Raw genomic sequence first — 21,951 nt, 5'->3', positions numbered from 1 at the left:
CCGCCCGGGGTGGGTGGGCTTAGGTCGGCAGGGAGATCCATGGCTCATCGCGCATCAGCGACCCCTGTGGCCGATAGGGCGCCTATGGTTCTGCAGTGGAGCCGCCAGATCTGTGTTGTCCTCTGGCACTGTAGGTCTGGTGACCTCGTTGTGGATCTGTGTGAAAAATGCCAGAGTGGCAGTAGCACGTTTCGGAGGACATGTGTTCCAGCCGCTGTTTCCCCAGTCGGGGGAGCTTGCAACCAGTGAGCCGAGGATACAGATAATAATTGGGCATACAAAATTGGAGAGAGAAACCGGGTAAAAAATTGTCGATGACTATTGCTTTTTTTATGTAAATATCTATTAAAGCCTATATGTATATGTTTCATATTGCAATTGTGTTATAATAGTTTTCTGTATTTTGGAAGATTTCGATATTATTGATATCGAAATACATGCATAATATCGATGTACGATGTTCATATCGTTGCATATATATATATTTTTTGTGTGTGTGTGTGTGAATATATGTAAAATGAAGAAGAAACAGAATGCATTGTACAGATGACATTTAACAAACCATGTTATTTTGATTCTTGCACCCTTGCACGTATAGACGTTGGCACCTTCTGCTGCAGCAAACCACAACTCCACTCCTGCTGTTTTTATGAACAATGTTGCAGGACTCTCGCAGTGTAAAATGCTAGAGATCTCTTTAAGACACAACAAATATTTTAATTAGTATAGTGGGGCTCTTTTCAGCAACATATTTTGTTCTTAGTACATATGACAAAATGTATACTTTGCGAATTGTCGCAATGCAAATTGCAGTATGTTTGCGCTGCGACTGGCCCATCTTAGTACAACTAACCCTTTGTTGAAAAGGTAGTTCATTTTCAGTTCTTGCTGCTGATGAGGACATTGTGTCTTCATTTAGAAATGTAATGTGGATGGAAAGGAATGTTCAGTAGGAAAAAAAAGAAGAAAAAAAACACCTTTTAATTCTTAATGTATCCTGTAAATAGTGGGAGTTTCCTGTAATTCCTGCAATCTGGAAATAATTTGACTGGCTTTGCATTGCTGTACTGTACACTTTAAGGTGAAGGCTGATGATTCATGTTGGATATCTAAGCTTTTTCTAGCTTTGTTGTGAACATGTTGACAAAGTGAGAACTCAGTTGTGAAAGTGAAGATTCTCTTTGTACTTTTTAAATTTCTCTTTTTAAGATCAGTGCTCACAGAGTTTCCCGCTACTCCACTGGCTGTACTTTTGGATTTTGAGGGCATCGTCAAGTAAACGCTTTGTATTTTTTATTGTTTAGTGTTGTGTCAATTTCTGAGAATTTGTACAAAATGTAAATTACCTACAGTATTTAAACTAGCTCAATTTGAGTGTCTGTCTGAAACATGCATACAGTGCAGGCTACATTTCTGTATTTTTGTTGATAATCTTTTATATTGTATTTAATGTTGCAAAGAAAAAGCTACAATACTACTTTGTATATAGTATTTATTCAGTATCAATTCAAATGCTTTTTATCCTGTAATACATTTACTAAACAAAGATATTATGCCAGATTTGCTCAAACAATTATTGAGGCAAGTAAATATTTATTTATCTTTTTATTTCTGTGTGTGTAATATAAATTTATTTATTTTAGTAACAGCTTGCTATACTTGTGTCATGCTATACACCAACGTACAAACGTCTGCTTCAGTACTGTTCCATGTTTCCGGCAGGTTTTTCAATAGTTAAACCTTAGATTTAACAGTTCTTCCCTTCATCCTGGAACTTAGTTAATTGCACAAATGTTCAATGGGATTGAAGTCTGGTGACTGTGGGGGCCAGTCTTTCATCCAGTTCACTTTTTTTTCCCCGCCAGCTGCCCTTGTTCAAGTTTAGGTGTGTGTTTGGGATGCTGATCTTGTTGAAACAGAAACTTTCTTGTATTTAAATTCCTAGTTAACGACTTCCTATTCTCCTGTAGAACATTCCTGTAAATTTTTTCCCTTTATGTTGTCTTCTGTTAGTAAAAGTTCAACAACGCCTAAAGCTGCCATGAACACCCAGACTTTAATGTTACCTCCTCCATGTGTCATGGTGGGTTGCAGATACGCCTCTTCAAATTCTTCTGATTACTTTCTCCACACCTTCACTCTCCTATCCGAGTTCAGTTCGGACCCATCTGACCAAATTACTTTCTAGGGGTATTTTTGGCAAAAGCTAGTCTTTTCTTCTTGTCTACACTGCTGGAGGGCTGGTTCTATTATTAGCTACAGTACCCAGCCACTGAACTCCTTCTCTTTCATTCTGTTTCTTATGGTTTTTTGCTGAGTTGGCACCTTAACACCACATTCTTCAACTAGCTCCTGCACAATATCAGAAGCAGTTGCATGTCTGTTTCTCCTGACGCTGTGATTCTTTTTTTTGTACTTCTGTAGTAAAGTGTGGTGTTTTCCGTTTCTCTTTGGCTGCAACCTTCATTGGATAAGGTTACTACTTGTACATAAAATAAAATTCTGAAAACAGTGAATCTGTAACCTGTGTGCTTTTTATTTGCATAATTTCAGTTAACCTGGTAAAAATATATTTTAAAGAAAGTAAGTTTGGATTGTATCTCTGCCTGATTGTTTTGAGATTGCCTGAAACATTGTTTGAGAACATTTGGCAGAAAATCTTTGTTTAAAACATGCATTATGAGAAAAAAAAAAAAAAAAGTGTTTGAATTTTATTTTAAGTTGCCTGAAGTATGTGCTAAATACAAATAAGTAGCTTTATTCTTCACAACATTCAAATTCAATATAAAATATTTTTTTTAAATATATAAAAAATGTACCGCAGCTCTGCCTGAATAATTGTTGTAAACACATTCTTGACAGTAAGTTAATATATACAAGACACGTTTTTAATTTCAAGGAATATTCGATTTCATTCAAATGTTATCATTGTGTCCCAATCGATAAATAATTCGATTTTTTATCGTATTATAAGCCTACTGTAGGTGACATAAAGTTTTGGAAGTATTATGTTTTTGTATGATAATATACTGTAAAAGCGTGTTGCTTGTTAACGAAAACCCAGTCATCTTTTACAAAGCAATTTAGTCCTGAATTGAAATTGGTTAGATTTATTTGTATTCATTTATAAAAATGTGTTGCATTTAAAGTGTCAAAGAAACTAAAAAAAAGTTCTGTACAGCACCTTTTTATGCCACAGACAACATCTTCCATGGAGAGTGACTTTGTTAACAGAATAAGATCGATTTATTTTCTGTAATTCTGAGGTTTCCTAGTAGAACTGTTATACAATTAGTGCTAAACTGATCTTGTATTTATAAAATTCAGCCTTTTTTTTTTCCGAACCTGAATTTCTGCTTTTTTTTTGTGATTGTGGTTGCACAATACTCCTCCTGCGATGTTTCCTTTCCCTGGTTTGGATCTTCTCGCAGGCCGCCTGCCCCTCCCCCATTAGTATTTTTCTGTCCCATTGTATATCCTGTATATAACTGTATATCCTTGCATGTAGACAGTTAGTGGCAGGGGAGGGAGGAGACATTGTGGTTCTGAGCTGTATATTAATTACATTACAGCTCAATTGCCAGAGTAAACAAATGTCTTGTTAAGCAGCTGATCATTTCATTTTTCATCACCTTTGTTGACAAAGAGTTTGTCTTAATTGACCTATTGCAATATACGGCTTGCTTTTTGAAACTTATGAGATTGCTTGTGAGAAAGCAGAGTCTTTTTGGCGCTGTCTGCATGTTTTTGAATATTGATTACACCACCAAGTAAATCAATATTTTAAGGTACAGTGTATTACATTAAGCCCCCTGCCCTAACTCTGCTGTAAAGCATGCTACGATAACATGTCTGTGGGCAGTGAATGATTTCTGGCAATATGCATTTTTTTAGCTGCAGTCTGCAAAATAAAGTGCAAACTGAAATGGCAGGTAATACCATCTTTGTTGTATGTTTGATGTTCCAGCTGCGTAAATATATACTGATTTAGGACTCCAATGCATCATTTTTCTCTTCATATTCATAAACTGTACAGTGGGCACATGCAAAATGTGAAGTCTTTTAATATATATCAATGCCAGCTGACAATAGTGACATCGAAGCTGATCAGTCAAAACATGGGTTGGAAAGAAAATAATGACTTGCAATATGAATTTATCTGTATATTAAAAAAAAAAAAGACAAAAACAGAATTTCTATACAGTAATACTTACTCCAGCTTTGATGAAAGTGTAACCGTACACCCATTTTCCAAGGGAAAACAGTGATAGATAAATAATGTCTGCTTGTTTCTGTAACTTTTATAATTTTCCTGAAATAGACCAATGAATGTTGCAGTTATTCCTATTTCCAGTGTGAGAGGTGTTAAACAAACTAAAACACTATTGTCTATTTCTGCGCAAGTTAGTATCCTAGCTCAAGGCCAAGGTCCTTGGGAGCTACAGTGCATTAAGGCAAAGCCTTTTTTTGCTACTTCTTTTTTTCCTCCCTCATATTTTGAATTGGTTATAGGCTTTACTGAGTGATTCATCCTTGCTACCCCTGGGAGCGCCCATTCCGATCGGCAGTGGAATAGCCTGGACTCGAACCAGCAACCTCCAGACTATAGGGCGCATCCTGCACTCCACACAGAGTGCCTTTACCGGATGTGCCACTCGGGAGACTGTAGCTTTATTTTATTGGAACTCAGCCATCAGCTCTTGTGGCAAAAACAATTGCCGTTTCCGATTTACGGCTCTGACATTAATGTATTTACATGTATTTTATTTTTAGAGCCTAATAACACGTGATGTTTTCAAATCATATTGTAACATGAGTGTCACAGGACCTCATGAAGGTTTGTTGTAGGATCTACCCTAAACAAAGAGCCGTTCTCACGTTAAGGTATTCCCTTTTTCTCTATATTCTGTCAGTCTGACTGCTAGTGACTGAACTCCATAACTGTATATTGCATGTTTTTATTTATTTTTGTTAGAAAGCGAATTTGGCAACATTTACAATACATTCCACAAGCCCCGTGGTGATTTGCTACAGTGGAGTGTTCATTATTTCAAAAGGTGTGTTAATAAAAGTAAACACATTTGTGCCGGCTTTAGCTATTCTTTTTTGCATTGTGCTGCATCTTATATTGTTACAGTGACTACAGTGTCATTTGCCAACTGGGTTTATGAATAAAAAAATGACCGGAGCCAGGAATTGAATTATAATAACCAAGCATTCTAGCTTCCATTATTGGCTGTCACAAAATCTTTCCTTGTACTTTTATTTTATAAGGTGACCAGATGCCCTGTTTTGGTCAGGATAGTCCCACTTCTGGAACACTGGTCTCAGTGTCCCCAAAACCTTTCTTGGGATGCTCATTTTGTCCCTCTTTTTCCCAGAGCATCGTTGCCCTGGTAATAGAAATTACAATATATTGTATTTTCATGCAGGCTGCTGTGTTTTTATCATGTCTAACTTATTACAGCACAACACTTGATGTGACTAAAGAAGGTTGTAGGAAAGTTTATATTTGCAACCAATCACAGAGAATTGTGGGCGGGTTTACCCACTGACTGCTGCTTAAACGAGCTGGTGGCTGTCCTCCTCTGAGTCATCACTCTCACTGTGTGAAGAGGTTAGACTACTGTAGTCTAACAATGACTCATACAGCTACTATTGTATTGTGTTGAAATTATTCTCTTCATCCATGATATTTGTAGATTTGCGGGCAAACGACTTTGCTTAGTGTGTAGCTATAGGCGACAATTGCGAAAATCAATGCTGTCATGTCACATTACCTTGACATGTTTACAGAGCAAACATGTTCGTGAATAATACAAAAATAATTTGTGAACTACTTATTTTCACATTTGTGAAATTCATATTGTAAAAATATTTTGCAAGTTTCAGAACATTTATTTCTTTAAGTATACATGTTATATTGTTTTTAGCAATAATGAAATACAATAGTTTCAGATCTCCTGGTGCCAATGTGATTATTTACATTGTTAGTTGAATACTGTATGATACAAATAGTTACAAAACTAATTACTAAACAAGTTTACAAAAAAAAGAACCACGTTCTTGTTTGATTTTACCTTTAAAAAAATATGTAAATAAGCTGCCTTAGAGGCATCTCTTTAATTTGGTAACCCAAATTTGGTGATTTGGAAGTTATTCACAATATTTCCATACTGTCCCAGTTTAACAACTAAAAATCCGGTCACCTTATTTATAAGACATGCACTAAGATGTAAACATTCTTGCACTAAGTGGGCCCCTGCAGAGAGAATGGGGCATTATGACAGAAATATAATGAATCTTGGTTGTAAATCTTCCGCCCAACCTGTGAGGCAACTACGCAGCAAAACTAGAGTCCTTTGGACCTGCTGGCCTGACAGTTCAGTGGTTATGCGTGACAGCATAAAAGAGGCCAGAGAATCACAATCTACTCCTTCACTTTTTTTTTGTATTTGTAAGTGTTTTGTTTGTTTGTGTCTGTTAGTAATTGTCTGTGTTTGTAAACCACCAGACTGCTAACACGTATCCGGAGCTGTCTGCTTGGGCCAGCACAAAGCTGGATCAACACTTCATCACAGTCACTATAAATAATTGTTATCACCCACCACAAGCACTACTGCACGCACCCAGTGGGGTGACCGTGGCTGTTATTATTGTGGGGTGGATAACATTTGTTTACTTGGGCTGCAATCCCTGTCTTTTGTTCTCCGTGCTTTACACATTGATGTGTGTAGCCAGAGCCTATTTTTTGGTCGCCAGACCGGGAATTACAAAAATAAAACGTCAGTTTTCCAAACCGGATTACAATTGTCTGTTTGTGATTATGCCTGCACTACATCACCTCTGCACCTGTTCACAATCAGCAGCCACTTAGCCACACGTGGTGTTAGTAGTGGGAAATGGATTGCAATGCACTAGTGGAGCTGCTGGAGACGCTGGATAGCAGAAAGAACACAGAGGAGAGAAGCGCTACACTGCACTCATTGAACGGATAGTCCCTACCATAACAGCAGCAATATCAACACCGAAGGCTCGGGTGATGAAGATGTCGGTGGAGGATGACCCAGAGGCCTACCTGAGCCAGCTGAGACCCTGTCTGATATGGGAGACTCAGGCAGCCTACCAGGCTATGAGCAACCTCAACTCCGCCAGCTATGACTTGGTCAAGCTAGCCATTCTCTGCCATCTCAGCATAACTTCAGAGACCCACCGGGTACGGTTCAGGGAGTACCGAAGATCCTCTGAGACACGTCCCAGGGTGGTTACTGAGCGGTTGTGTGACCACAAGGTACATTGGCTGACCCCTGAGAAGAAAACCAACCTGCAAATGGGGGAAGCAGTGGTGTGGAGCAGTTCTGCCATGTGGTCGGCGCTGATACCCAGGCCTGGATACTGCGCCACAACCCCGACACCCTGGAAGATGCTGTGAAACTGGCCGAGGACTTCAAGGACTCCTTAATCTCTGTCTGGACCGGGATACTGTCGGTTCCCGCCTTTCGGAACAGCCGACCACTATCTCTTCTCTCTCCTCCACCACCATCCACAGAGACCAAGTTTGGCACTCCAGCTGGGGTAGAGTTGCTGCCTCTGCCCCGTTGTCATACCAGCAACGGGACAGATACCTAACCATTGCTACCTCTGCCCCCCCAACTTGTTTTAGGTGTAACCAACCGGGACATCTGGCCAGGTCATGCCCCTCTGCCATTGAGTGTGATGTGGCCGGGTCTAATTGGGTACCTGAGATAGTTAAGCGTGGGGAAAATGAACGGAAGGGACCTTGTAGGATTGATGTGATTTTAGGTAATGTGAAAACCCACACATTAGTGGACACGGGATGTGAGCAAACCTTACTTAGAACAGCTCTCTTAGGTGGTGTGTCGTGGCGGCCACGAGGTCATGTAGCCATCTCCTGTATCCATGGAGACACGGCAGCATACCCCATCCTAAAAGTATATTTATCGGTAGGACCAATAAAACGTCACCTGGTGGTAGGGGGGGTGGCGGAAAGGTTGCCACACCCAGTTATTCTGGGCCGAGACTGGCCAAAATTCAAATAATTAATGCAAATAATGACAGTCTCAGCCGCACACGTAAACGTGGCAGAAAAAAAGAAAAGGGAACGAGTAGGTGATGTGCTTCCTTTTCAAGCTGAAATGTTTTCTCCTATTTTCCATCCTAGAAAAACGAATAAAGAGAGAAGGATCGCAAAATGGGAGGGAGCATCACTGTGACAAGGCTGTGGTCTGGTAGGAGAGTGCTTGAATGGTTTCAAACGTCAGTCAAAGGGAGTCGGAATGCAGTGTAACCTAGAGGGTGAGGTTACTGGGCCATCCAGGGCTGATGCTACTCTGGCCCCTCTCAATATACCGGACATGTGGTGCTCAAATGGAGATATAGTGTGGGGCCAACATATTGACCTATCAGTAGTGCATGCTTTGGGGCAGGTCCGGTCTATTGAAGGTAAGGATGTTGATGGCGCTGAGGAGCTAATATATAAACACTTCAGTATCAAAGGGCAATTACTGTATAGGGTAAATCTAGCCACGGGCAGAGGAAAGCCTGTAACAATTATTGGTTCCCCAGTCTTGTCGGACTGAGGTCAAGAGGCTGGCGCATGATATCCCTGACAAGACAAGACAAGGGAATGGATATTGGCTCGATTCTATTGGGTAGTTCTTCATACTGATGTGTCGAGATATGTAGCCACATGCCCAGACTGCCAGCGAGTAACACTGGGTCGAGTGCGCCCCGCCCCTTTGGTTCCACTGCCAATTATTTACACTCCTTTTGATCGGATTGCAATGGACATAGTGGGTCCTTTGCTACCTTCTGACTCCGGGTATACACATATATTAGTAGTGGTAGATTATGCAACGCAATACCCGGAGGCACATCCATTGAGATCCACTAGTGCTGCTGCAATAGCCACCGAGTTAGTACAGATTATGGCTAGAGTAGGGGTCCCCGAGGAGATCTTGACTGATCATGGAACCAACTTTCTGTCTAACACATTACAGCAAGTATATAAAATATAAAAAATATGTCCCATCAGGACGTCGGTATCATCCACAGACGGGTAGTCTGGTGGAACGGTTTAATCAGACCTTGAAGTCGATGCTGAGACAGTTTGTAACGCAGGTGCAAAAACATTGGCCATGGCTTCTCCACTACCTCCTTTTCGCAGTGAGAGAGGTGCAGCAGAGTTCGACAGGGTTTTCCCTCTTCGAGCTCTTGTACGGCTGGCAGCCTTGCGGCATCCTTGATCTGTTGAGAGAGGGGTGGGTGAAGCATGCGCTACTACTAAGAGATCACCTAGATTTGGTCAGTTGTTTGGCTCTGGACAACTTCAAATCGTCTCAGCACCGACAACAGTAGCATTACAACAAAAATGCACTAATTCGAACCTTTAAACCAGGAGACAAGGTAATGCTGCTTCTTCCCTAATCAGAATCGAAATTTTGTGCTAAATGGCAGGAGCCATATTAAGTGATTCAGGCTATGTAAATTTATTAAAGCCCTGGCAAGCAACAGAGGTCTTATTTATAGCCCTAGGCAATATAGAGGATGATTTAGGCACCTGTCCACAGACTCCTAACATAAAAAACACGGGAACACATAAGCTTATTGAGGAGTTCAGCTATGTTTTTTCTGACATGCCCGGCAGAACTAACTTAGTTGAATATGACATTATCTCTCCCTCAGGTGTCACAGTACGAGAGAGACCTCACCGGTTCCCAGAAAGTCGACGAAGTGGCGTTCGCAAAGAGGTATGGGACATGCTCGAACTTGGGGTGATTGAGCCTTCCCAGAGCGAGTGGTGCAGTCCAATTCTCATAGTGGCCAAGAAACACGGCACCAATCGCTTCTGTGTAGACTTCCAGAAGGTAAATGCTATTGCCAAATTCAATGCGTACCCTATGCCTCGGGTCGACGAACTTTTAGACAGACTGGAAAAGGCGAAATTTATCTCTACTCTGGACCTGACAAAGGGATACTGTCAGATCCCCTTAACCCGCAGTTCTAGAGTAAAAACCACATTTTCAACACCAGAAGGGCTGTTTTATTTCAAAACCGTGCAATTTGGGCTATATGGTGCGGCTGCTGCCTTTCAGCTCACATAATGAATATACAGCAGCGTTGATGATGTGGTGATTTACAGTGCCACCTGGTGAGAGCATTTGGCTAGGATTACAGCCATCCTTCAATCTCTAAGGGCAGCCCTGATAACAGCCAACTTGACAATATGTGCGTTTACAGAAACAGAGACTCAATATTTGGGATTTTTAATGGGAAATGGAAGGGTGAGACGTGTGGTCACCAAAATCCAGGCTTTGGTCGACACGGCAATCCCGAAGACCAAGACTTTGATGAGATCACTACTGGGATTAGCTGTTTTTTACCGCCGCTTTATCCCCGAGTATGCCACAGTGGTTAACCCTCTAGTTGAACTCACCAAAAAGAGTGCTCCATATTTGATTAAAAGGCCATCTGAGTGTCCGGGGGCGTTTGATACTATTAAATGTAAACTGTGCCAGGCCCCCACTCTTATCACACCTGATTTTACCAAGAGAATCATCCTCTACACCGATGCGTCAGACGTGAGTTTGGGTGCGGTCTTGTCCCAAAAGGTAGGCGGAGTAGAACACCCGATACTGTATCTCGACAAAAATATGCTACCTCGGGAGTGCAACTACTCCGTAGTCAAAAAGGAGTGTTTTTTGCCATTTAAACTACCTGCTGCAGCATTCATTTGATCTCGAAAACAGACCACGCCCCACTCAAGTTGTTAAGCACAATGAAGGATAGCAATGCCCGGATAACTCGGTGGTGTCTGGCATTGCAACCCTTCATGTACCATATGGTACACCATGGGGAGAAAGACCATCAAAATGCGGTTTATTTTTCCAGGGAGGGGGGAGTAATGGGAAAGGTAGATTCAGCCGAGTCTTCCTTCAGCTCCACTCTAAGCAGTGGGCTATGCGACAGAAATATAATCAATGTTGGTTGTAAAGCTCCCTCCCGACCTGTGAGGGTACTAAGCAGCGAAACTTGAGTTCTTTGAACGGGCTGGCCTGAGAGTTCTTTCTAAGGGTCGGGAAGTCGGTCAGTCTGGAAGAAGGTGAGATTCCTTTGCAAGAACGTATTGACCCAGAAGGGGAACAACATAGCAGCTGCAGATTGTAGAGACAACTGCACTCGTTTACCAAGGGGTCATATGTGACAGCATAAAAGGGGCTGGAGAATCGCAATCTACTCCTTCGCTTGGTTTTTGGATTAAGACTAGAAGGACCGTGAGAGACCCAGAGAAACCTGTGTATAAAGAATATTCGTGTGTGTTTTGTTTGTTTTATATCTGTTAGTAATTGTCTATGTTTGTAAACCACCAGACTGCTAACACGTATCCAGCACTGTCGCCTTGGGCCAGCACAAAGCCAGAGCAACACTTCACCACAGTCACTATAAATAATTATCACCCACCACGAGCACTACTGCATGCACCCGGACTGGTGACTGTGGCTAGTATTATTGTGGGGCGGATAATGGGTGTTTATTATTTGGGCTGCAATCCCTGTCTTTTGTTCTCTGTGCTTTACTCATTGATACCTATTGTTTGGTCGCCAGACCAGGAATTACAAAAATAAAACGTCCCTTTTCCTAACTGGATTACAATTGTCTGTCTGTGATTATTCCTGCACTGCATCACCTCAGCACCTGTTCACAATCAGCAGCCACTTTGCCACAGGCATATAGTAGCTTCAGGCTTCTCAAAACTATTGGCTGCTTGTTTAGACCATTTCTTCCTCAGAAGTTGCCTATTTTCATATATTGACCTACTGTGAGACTTGTTTATTATTAATACCTTGAGGGCATCTCCTGACCTTCTCAACAGCAAACATGAATTAAGATTTGGAAAGGAAACGTCACTTGCATGTTCCAGCTGGAATGGCAGAGTTGGCACTGTGCTCTGTACTTGCATTATCTTTTAAATCTAGAACTTGCTGTCATTATGTCGTTGTGTACATCTACAATGCTTAGGAACATGGTTGTTGATGGCCTTAAACCATCTACCATTCTAAAATATTACTATAGGGCCTGTTGTATTCAGAATGGCCATTCTCTTAACGGCCAGGCAGTCTTCCTAAAGATCTCATAATTAGATGGTCTAGAATGCAATGACATGATAGACATCCACTGTGTTGTACAGTACCACAGCTTTAAAACGATGCCTCCTATAGAGACAACAAAGTACGCTGTTCCATACTTTCATCTGAGTTATTAGAAGACTTTAATAAACAACACGCATCTACAGTGCAGGAGGGTGTTTTTGAGTATGATTAAGCTGATAAAATTTGTAACCGAATGGCAATGTGTACTGCAAAACTCAGATGTGGAAAATAACTAAAGGGTATCTGTATCATTACAGAGGTACTACAGAGATTAAATGCAATATAAAAAAAAAAAGAATAGGTAAAGAAGTCTATTTACCTATTCTTTGGTAAAGAGGGGGCTACAGTACAGTAAGGAGGGGGCTTGTTTTGGGAGCTTATAAGTGTACATGTGCGTCCTGTGACTCTAATGTATAGCACATAGGCTAAATACTGTTAAGCGTGTACTTTACACTGAAATTGGGGCAGGTCAAATACACCCTGTCTCTCTTATGTACAGTGCCTGAATTACAGTGTGTAACGCTGGTTACAGTGTGTGAGTTTATTTCCTGTCCGGTCCATTGCTGTGTTGCAAAACAAACCTGCAGCTGCTGTGTTGGCTACCTGTTACAAGTCATTTTTTTTGTATCGGAGCCCAGATTGCAGCCCCCAGCAGACTACAACATTTGCCTGTTATGGTAAGTTGTGATGGCTTAAAGTAAAATGCCATAACAAAATGAATACATGAATAACACTATGTAACACAATTTTTGTTCCTGGGTAGTAAGTGTTATTTCCTAATTGCTTATGTTTCAGAAGTATAGAAAATGGCTATTATTCCCCACAAACTTTGCTTTTGTGACCAGGACAGTGATATTTCGAAATATCACTATTTCCAATGGGAAAACGGTTCTTTTCGTTCACATAAAGTCAGAAAAAAACAACATATGAATCCAAATTAACATGTATTTATACTAAAGTAATACAAAAATGACTGCAAAAGATATTTACCTACAAAAGGTATTTACAGTATAATCGTAAATCTCGAAAAACTACTCACTTCTAAATCTTTTGTAGTCATTTTTGTATTACTTTAGTATAAATACATGTTAATTTGGATTCATATGTTGTTTTTTTCTGACTTTATGTGAACGAAAAGACACACATTTGCCCTTTTCCCATTGGAAATAGTGATATTTTGAAATATCACTGTCCTGGTCACAAAAGCAACGTTTGTGGGGAATAATAGCCATTTTCTATACTTTTGAGGCATAAGCAATTAGGAAATAACACTTACTACCCAGGAACAAAAAAAATAATAAAAAAATTGTTACACGGTGTAATGTATTTACTGTACTGTAGCTATCTTTCTATTGTAATAAACAATCAGTGTTACTGGGGAAGAACAAAACATGTTGTTTGGTCAGTACATTGTTAATAAAAGTTTTAGTAAATAGACAACCACTAAAAAATGCACAACTTTTAAACCAAAACAAATCTATTGCAGAACATGGAAGTCTTGCCCTACAGTATGTTAAGTAAGGCTTCCACATTTACAAACATTTGTAAACATGTACACTGAACTGCAGGACAGCAAGGGGCTTGAAATGCATTATGTTTGAGTAATACTTTGGTGTACAGTATTACTACTATTACTATTACAGTATACAAATTATCTGTAACAACATTGTTGTGGTTTGTAAAAATTGGGTTTATGTTGCCATACTTCATGAAGTACCTGACAGCTACTGCTCACAAGTGCAATTTCATACTACAGAATTCACCTCCTGAATATACTGAAAATGTGTGCCTACAGTGTTCCCTCATTAAAATATAAGGTGGCCGTTTATGCAGGTTATACTGTAAGGTGGTATGATAATGGCACCCATTTGCCTCATAATTCCATTACACTAGCAGTTGTATTCTCGTTAGGAGGAATGCAAATTTCATAGTCTTACCTATGTCTCCCAACAACAGTTTATAAAGGGGCACACTGTCATTAAATAATCATTTGTTGGCAAAACAAAAACTATTTTTATGTTTTATATTTAAAAAGTATAAAGTTTATTTAATAAAATTACTGTATGTTAGTGTGACAAAGTGCCCGCCCCTGTGTATATTATCTGTTATGTGTTGCGTGTGGTGTGTTTTAAATGTTGGTGTATAGACATTGGTACACAGGATATAAACAGGTCTGTGTAACACGAGTGTTTAAAAATGTATATGTGTATTTAGGCACGAGGATTGCACAGCACTTCACGTGCAAGTAAAATGTAGTAATATGTGAGCACGGGGAATTGCACTTTATTAATTCACGTGCTGGGATTCAAGTGAATAATTAATTGGTAATTGAATCCCAGCACAACAGTATATATAGATGCACGTTGTCACATACTCGCGGTTGGGTGTTCGGTGAGTGGAGAACGGGAGAGAGAGGGTAGGAGGATTAGATATTTTAATTGCTTTTACGTGCTGGTGGGACCAGCACCATACTTGTTTATTTAAAACTCACCTTGTTTGTTTGTGTGTCTAGCTGCTCACCGTTTTGTTAAGTATTAGTCCGTTTTTGTTTGTCTGTTTTATTTTGGCTACCAGTGCCGTGTCCTGTTTCTGTTTTCGTGTTTAAACCTTTTATTTACAATAAACCGGCGCAAGCAAGCGTCATCATCATTTCACATCATCTGTCTTTGTGTTAATTCCTTTTCCTGGGTCTGACGCCGCCCACTTCGGCCGTCTCTGTGACAGTTAGATTTTTATTTCACTTAAAATCTGTTGTTTATAGTATTAATTCAGTGACAGTGAGCCAATAATGCTGGTGGTGGTCGCAGTCGTCTGAGAAATGAGGGGGTAGGGTATACGGTAAAAAAAAAAAAAAAAAAAAAGCACAGATTATTACCATTTTTTTAAGCTCTGAGGCAATCTTAAGGGAAACCTCTTATAAATAATTATTGAACCACTCTCAGGATGGTTTTTAGAAATCATAGCACTGCTGTCATAGCACTCTACTGTACCTTCTGTTTTCATTGTAAATCTAGTACAAAGACTGTCTAAATAAATGTGAAAAAGCAAATTGGGGGGTATATAAAGAATGATGTGTTTTTATAAGAAAGCTGGCAAGGTTATATGTTTAATTCTTTATTTTAGGAAGAAATGTAATCTAACCCACTGGCTCGGGAAGAAGGAATCTTTAGGTTTATTTTCTCGTTACAGAAGGTGAATTCTATGATTTTGAATTTTAATTTGCTAAATAAGTTTTGGATATGATTTATTAAATTGAAGTGATTGTAAATTTAATTCATGAAATAAAATTTGCATAATAAATAGCTGCTAATCATCTATAAACGTACTGCTTCCTGTATCTTCTCTGCATGCTGCAGTATTACTGCTGTTTTGGGTATGTGTTGTCAACAGCAGGTCATGCATACTGTATTTAAAATTGGGGTGATAGTCATGGTTCTTTTGAGTCACCCAATCAATACCTTTTTATGCTTTCTTTGTCTTCTACACAATAAGAGAAAGCTTGGAAAGACTACCGATCACGTGACGATTGCCAAAAATGTATACAGGCTCTGCTGACTGTTTCTTCATTGTGTACTATCTTGTAGCTGCTTGACTTACAATACAGGCATCAATAATCAAGAAACTGATTCAACCTGTGTTAACTGCCACCTCCACCAAGTACTGTTGTTAAAAAGGCAACTCATGTTGTAATTTAGTTCCGCGGCAGTAAAGCAGGCTGTTTCACAGAATTAAGGTACAACTTATAAGGAACTAAGACCAGTAGACTAGCATATTTTTTTTAATTGGCACAGTTGCTTCCAGTCTAAGACAAAAGTGCCCGGATGTGTTATTAGAAGAGGTCTGATTTGTCTTAAAACCTCCCATAGTCCACATATCAAAAATAATTTTCCTTATAGTTTCCCTATTTTTTAAAATACATTATAATGTTTCCAGACCATTTTTTCTTTTTTCTTTTTTATTTACAGAAAAACCATAGGCTAAATGATTCAGGAACAATCATTTTTATTATTTTTGCAGAAAACAGCACAAAACGGCATATGCATGTTATTTAAGTTGAATTAACTGCTTTGTCCAGACTCATCCGGCAATTTTTTTATTTATTTTTTTCTTATTGTATTACAAAACAACATAGGTGGTTCATGAATAATTATTTTTGATAATTATAGGGGGCGTATTTGATTAACATATGATTTGTGACATTAAGTTTTAAATACGTGCCCTGTCGGAGTGAAATTTGCTGGTCCAGCTTTTATCCATTGGTTGAATTTCACCATGTTTCCTTCCGTCATTAAATTAACTGCGATGATCAACAATAACCCGCCTCTGTTTAGTTCTCCAGTTCGCTTCCTGCAGGACTGACAAAAACATAGTAAGACATTTTATTATTGGATTTACAGTACAGACACTAAAACAAAATCTGTGCATGAGCATTACTGTTTGGAGAAAACTAAGGGTTTTTTTGCATGCAGTCTCACATTTGTTTCCCCATTTAAAGCTGTTTCCTCCATTTTCATGAATTTGTTTGCGATATTGTTCTGCTAGTTGCTTAGAATTTCGTTTTGCCTTTTTTTTTTTTTTGTAGTTCTGTGTAAGTGTATTCATCTTTTATTTGACTTCGTTAACCGCTTAAACTTTGTGAAAGTTGTGACCACCGTGATATAATCATATCCTTACAGTACAGTTCAACCAGTATGCAACATTGTTAACCAGGATAAGGGTTAACCTGGCTGTCAGGCCTGTAGCTAACATTACTGTATCTTGGGCTGCTGTGTTCAGGTTTACACAGAAGACACTTGCCAGGACTGTAGAACAACCAATCAATTTACTTCTGCTAACATATAGATTTTTTTTTTAATCTTCAAATTTCAGAGGTTTCACTGTATGGCCTTATGTTGTACTAAAGATGAAAAGGGTCTTTTACCTACTGTATCTATATTGACAGTAAAAAGATATTGTATGTTTACAGTAGTCTACGCTTTATCATTGAAATACCAGCACCTTAATGGTATCGGTACAGTATCTAGTGTAAGTGGTCAGATTAAAGTCCTGTATAGTAAAATTTTAATAAAACATTTTTAAAAAGTTGTAATCTTGCGGTTTAAATTGCATTTGACATGGATAGTACTGTACTAGGCAGTCACTGTGCTGTCTTACCCTTAAAAAGGGATTATGTGAAACAAATATTTAAATAAAATTGCTACTGAATCTTCTGTTTGCGTTTACATTGACTTAACTAAAGGCTTTCCAAGATTCTTTGGCTAAGATCTGGTATATTTGTGTGTGTGTGTAGGTGTTATGGCCAATGTCTGGAGTCAGCCAATGACATCAATGGCTGGGCATTATTGTCAGTGCCCAAGAGCAGCAGCCAATGACAGCATTGAACAATTTTGTCGGTCAATGATGTATAAAGACAATGACATTGTCCAGTAGTAGTTGGTCAATGTTGAAAAAATCGTATTACTACGACTAAAATAAAATAAAAACGTATTGCTTTATTGAACCAAATAATGCTCTGACGAAATCTTTCATTTTAAATAATAAAACTGAGATTTGGCAACGTGCAGTGTGTAGGAGTGTTTTATACTTATAAAAAATACAATATAGCTGTATTCAACCAAATGTATTCAATATTAATAGAACCAACAACAAAGAGCTAGTGTTAAAATCAACAGTATTTATCCACTGATTTTTTTTTTTAACACAACATTTTTTCTTTACAGTGTACTTATTGCAGCATGACTACAGCTCGCCAGATGCTAAATTTAGAAGCGAAAACAAAGTTCTTTTGAGCTGCTTTTGTCAGTAGCTGAGCACAGTTATGTAGATTGTAGATATTCACACTGTCCCTAGAGAGTTAACCCCCCCCCCCCCACACACACACACACACACACACACAGCTGTATATTGCGCTCTGTTGTTTTGGTGGCTGGTTCATTCTGGATACAGTAAGAAGGTTTACTCATACTGCAAGCCACTACTGTCAAATATTATTGTATTTATTTTCCCATTCTAATCACCCACTTCAGTAGTAGCTTTTGATGAGATTTGTTTAGGGATGAAATGTTGTTCTAAATAAATAGTAAATAGTTTCCTCTTTCTCATCAAACAAGTGTTCAAAAGTCAAGGATCTATTGTGTGAGTGTGTTTATGTGTGTGTCTCCTATGCCCCTATGCCATAGCAACACCTGATGAATCGACCAGCCTGGCATTGCTGCAAGTTCTTGTGAAAACCCTGGTTTTAATGTAGATACAGAGGTTGAAGGCAGCTGTTTTGTTATGCAGCTACTGTACATTTCAAATATATATCAACATGCAGTGGTGTTTAAAAATCCATGTATTTCAGCAATACTTCGGAGCTGTTGTAGTATACTTACATAGAATACTTCAGTATATTAAGTATTTATTTATTTGGCCTATTTTTTGTGTGTTGTAGTCATACCCAAAGATGTGGTGACTGTAATCATATCCCAAGGGTGTAGTGAGTCCTGTATACCATGTGAGCCTGTTGTTCAAGTACAACATGTGGAGATAACTGAATTGCACTGTTATACATCATACTGCCATGTACTGTATCTTGTGTAGTCTAGTTGGTCTTGAGGGGGTAGCGGGAGCATGTCTGCTCTCAACCCAAGATTTTTTATTTTTCAATTTTTAACTTTAAACTGTCAGTTAGCTTAGGTTATTGATTTAAATTCTTGCAGGATGGTATTTAATTTTTCCTACAATGGTGAAAGGTGATTCAGGACTAGAGTACTTGGTAATCATTTTTTTAAGATTCAACCATCTTAGTTACATTGTTTTAAATAAGATATTGTGTCGGGTCGGTTATTCTATACACAGCCAGCCCAGGTCAGTGTTTTAAATTAAAGCCACCCACCCACCCCCCGTACATGTTGAAGTCAGAGCATGCAACTTACAGTTCAAGTCTTTAGCAGGCTCTAAATCTGTGCTGCCTACAGTTCAACACCAGTTGTAGGCTGTGGTAATATTTTGCAGACTGTCAACTTTACTGCATTTGACATTGTCTGTTTGGCTAGTAAAAGTTAACTACAGAAGCCTACTCCTGAACCTGAACATTTTTTACAAATGTTTGACTTGGTCTACGTAGTATATTCCATGGAATATTAATTGGTTTTCATTGTTTGTTTTTTAACCATTCCTTCCTGTTTTTTTTCAACAGGTAAACAGTCATGAGGAAACCACACTTTAAGCCTTCGTACATTTTGGATGTTTTATTGGGAAGTTAAAAAAAAAAAAAAAACATGGGGATCTTCAAGGGAATAATGCTGGAAAACATTGTCTTTGATTCACTTTATTAGAAATGAGAGTCCTCGAAGCGCAGGTCAACAGCATTCAGCAAGCTTGAAGAGTTGTTGCCTGCTGAAAGAATCAACTTTCCATTCACAGAAAAGATACTCCAATCAAATTTTTACTTGAATCATGTTTGTTCCAAGTGGTTGGCAACCAGTTTCATCCACGTAGAATTCATGTTTAACTTTGTCGATTGTATTTCAGCTGCCATCATTTAGTGAAGGTTATAATGGGAAATCAGCTTGGTGTTTAGAGGGGCGCAAAAAATGAAGGATGTCAAAGATCGTTCCAAAGTGAGCTGCATGTAACAGTTGTGTACAGTTTTAAATCTGTACCTCATGGTCCTGTTTCGGAAGGACAAGATGACATGTAGTCCGAGGACATTGATGGGTGTTTGATATCTTTGAGACATCGTTTGTAAAAACAAAAAAAATGAATGGAGGAAATGAGTATGAAAGAGGGGACAAAGGAGGTCCACCTCCTGCCCAGGTTCCAATAGGATGGCAGCGCAAGGCGGACCCAAACCGAGTGGTTTACATAAGGTAAGTAGTTCAAGTGTTGTCTGTATGTACATGTTTTTGTGGAAATGTTATCATTAAGGAAAGGTCCACAATATAACTACTCTGCAAATAAATGCCATAGAGTACTTTGCAGGTGGAGTCACGAAACGGAGAGCTCCAGCACTGAAGGAGTGTAAAGAATCAGACACCTAGATACAGCTTTTTTTAAATTGCTTTTACTGCTTAATATAGCAACTGTTTATCTCATGAAAGTCTTCCATCATTGAAAACATTAAAATATTTTTCACACAATACCAGTGAACTTACTAGTTTTACACCATTATATGTCCCTGTCCATTTGTGCATGCATATTTACATTTGTACATATATCCAGAGATAGCAACATGATACTAATATTCTATCTACAGCCATAGAGGGGTTTCTACAGTCACAGGTTTATTAAAAGTGTGTAGCAATATCTGACAAATTGTGACCTTTTACAGTAAAAGTGCTACATGTATATAAGCATTTTAAAGCAAGGAAGTAAGTAATGAAATCTATGCAGGTGAACTTTTCAGTGCAAGTGCTGGTTACACGGATGCTCTCCCTATTGTGTAGTTTTGCCAGCATAAATGTAAACCAAATGGTAAAGTCTCAGCCATAGGCTCTGTGTAGAAGGTATCTTGAATTCCTTAGTCTTGGCTAAAGTATATTCGTTCATACTGCTATGTGTTGCAAACTCCTTGTTTCTTTTCTTGTAGTCCAAGTGGCTCAGTCCTGTCTTGTCTGGAGCAGGTTAAAACATACCTGCTAACTGACGGAACCTGCAAGTGTGGCTTGGAATGTCCTCTTATTCTCTCCAAGGTAAATACTGTAGTAAGAAGCACTTTAGAAATAAATAACTTGGAAGTCTTTATTGGGGGTTTACATTTTCTGGATGAAATTTAATGGTAATATAAAGTTGGTTGCACATTTTACATGAATTACGAATTAAACATTTATTATACTAGAGCTCAAAAAAAAAAAAAAAAAAAAAAATAGTACATTTCTGTAGAAAATATTGCAGTTAGTGTGTATGATCTCAAGACTTGGATTAATGTATTTCCACAATATAGATTTAAAATGGTTAATTGACTTCCTTTCATTGCAAAAAAGGGAGTGTATGTCTTCTTATATTAACTAGTGGTGTGTCAACAGGAATGTGTAGGATTTCTGTGTTTTATCTTATTTAGGCTTAATCTGTAGTTCTCAGCTTTCTGCAACCACCTGCAATTATGTTTTTGTTTTACTAGCAGTGCTTTCTAGTACACATAAAAACAACACTAACAGCCTCTGAGAATTGGCAATTGTCTATGTACATAATCAGCCTGCAAGACACATTTACGTGGACTGTTTTAGAAGCATTAACCTGAATGGGATATTTTGGAAATCAGTGGGCTGTTCAAAAGTAAAGAAGACAACATATTATATAAAAGTAATCATCAGATAGCATTTTATATTACATTTATTATTAAAACAGGATCATTCCTAGTATTTAATTTGTTTTTTCCCAGACAAAAATACACTAATACATTCACATGCACTGTTACATGTTTGATTTACATACCCAAGCAGTCGTGGTGCTTGTATATGCTGCTTGAGAAAGATTAACAAAGGAGTAAGGAATTTAACTCCTGAAGGTGAACCAAAAGTTTTTATACTAAAGTTTGAAAAATGTCCAAGCATGTTCAAATAAAAATGAGTCACAAACCAAATAAATCAACATCTAATGGCTAATATGTGTTTCAGGTGTTTAATTTTGATCCGGGGGCAGCTGTCAAGCAGAGGACCGCCGAAGATGTCAAAGCAGATGAAGATGTTACTAAGCTTTGCATCCACAAACGGAAAATCATTGCAGTTGCCACCCTTCATAAAAGCATGGAAACATCCCATCCTTCTCTAGTTTTAACTAGTCCAGGGGGTGGCACAAG

General features: G+C 38.7%; 1 protein-coding gene across 5 annotated transcripts in view; it reads left to right on the top strand.

Moving 5' to 3' along the window:
• Window positions 1–21,951, top strand: part of LOC121323089 (methyl-CpG-binding domain protein 5-like) — a 52,992-nt gene that overhangs the window by 13,405 nt on the left and 17,636 nt on the right. For 4 of the 5 annotated variants that reach the window (XM_041263838.1, XM_041263839.1, XM_041263835.1 and 1 more), the window contains exons 2-4: window positions 19,351–20,023; window positions 20,743–20,845; window positions 21,770–21,950. In XM_041263838.1, the coding sequence (XP_041119772.1) occupies window positions 19,914–20,023; window positions 20,743–20,845; window positions 21,770–21,950 (394 nt within the window). In that variant the 5' untranslated portion in view covers window positions 19,351–19,913. Of the gene's footprint in view, window positions 1–9,793; window positions 9,888–19,350; window positions 20,024–20,742; window positions 20,846–21,769; window position 21,951 lie in introns of those variants that run through there. The other variant, XM_041263836.1, reaches the window with a different exon arrangement.

This window comes from Polyodon spathula, chromosome 11, assembly GCF_017654505.1.
Source record: "Polyodon spathula isolate WHYD16114869_AA chromosome 11, ASM1765450v1, whole genome shotgun sequence".
Taxonomy (NCBI): Eukaryota; Metazoa; Chordata; class Actinopteri; order Acipenseriformes; family Polyodontidae; genus Polyodon; species Polyodon spathula.
Note: the sequence above shows the minus strand (reverse complement) of the source record. Positions and strands in the feature narration are given on the sequence as shown.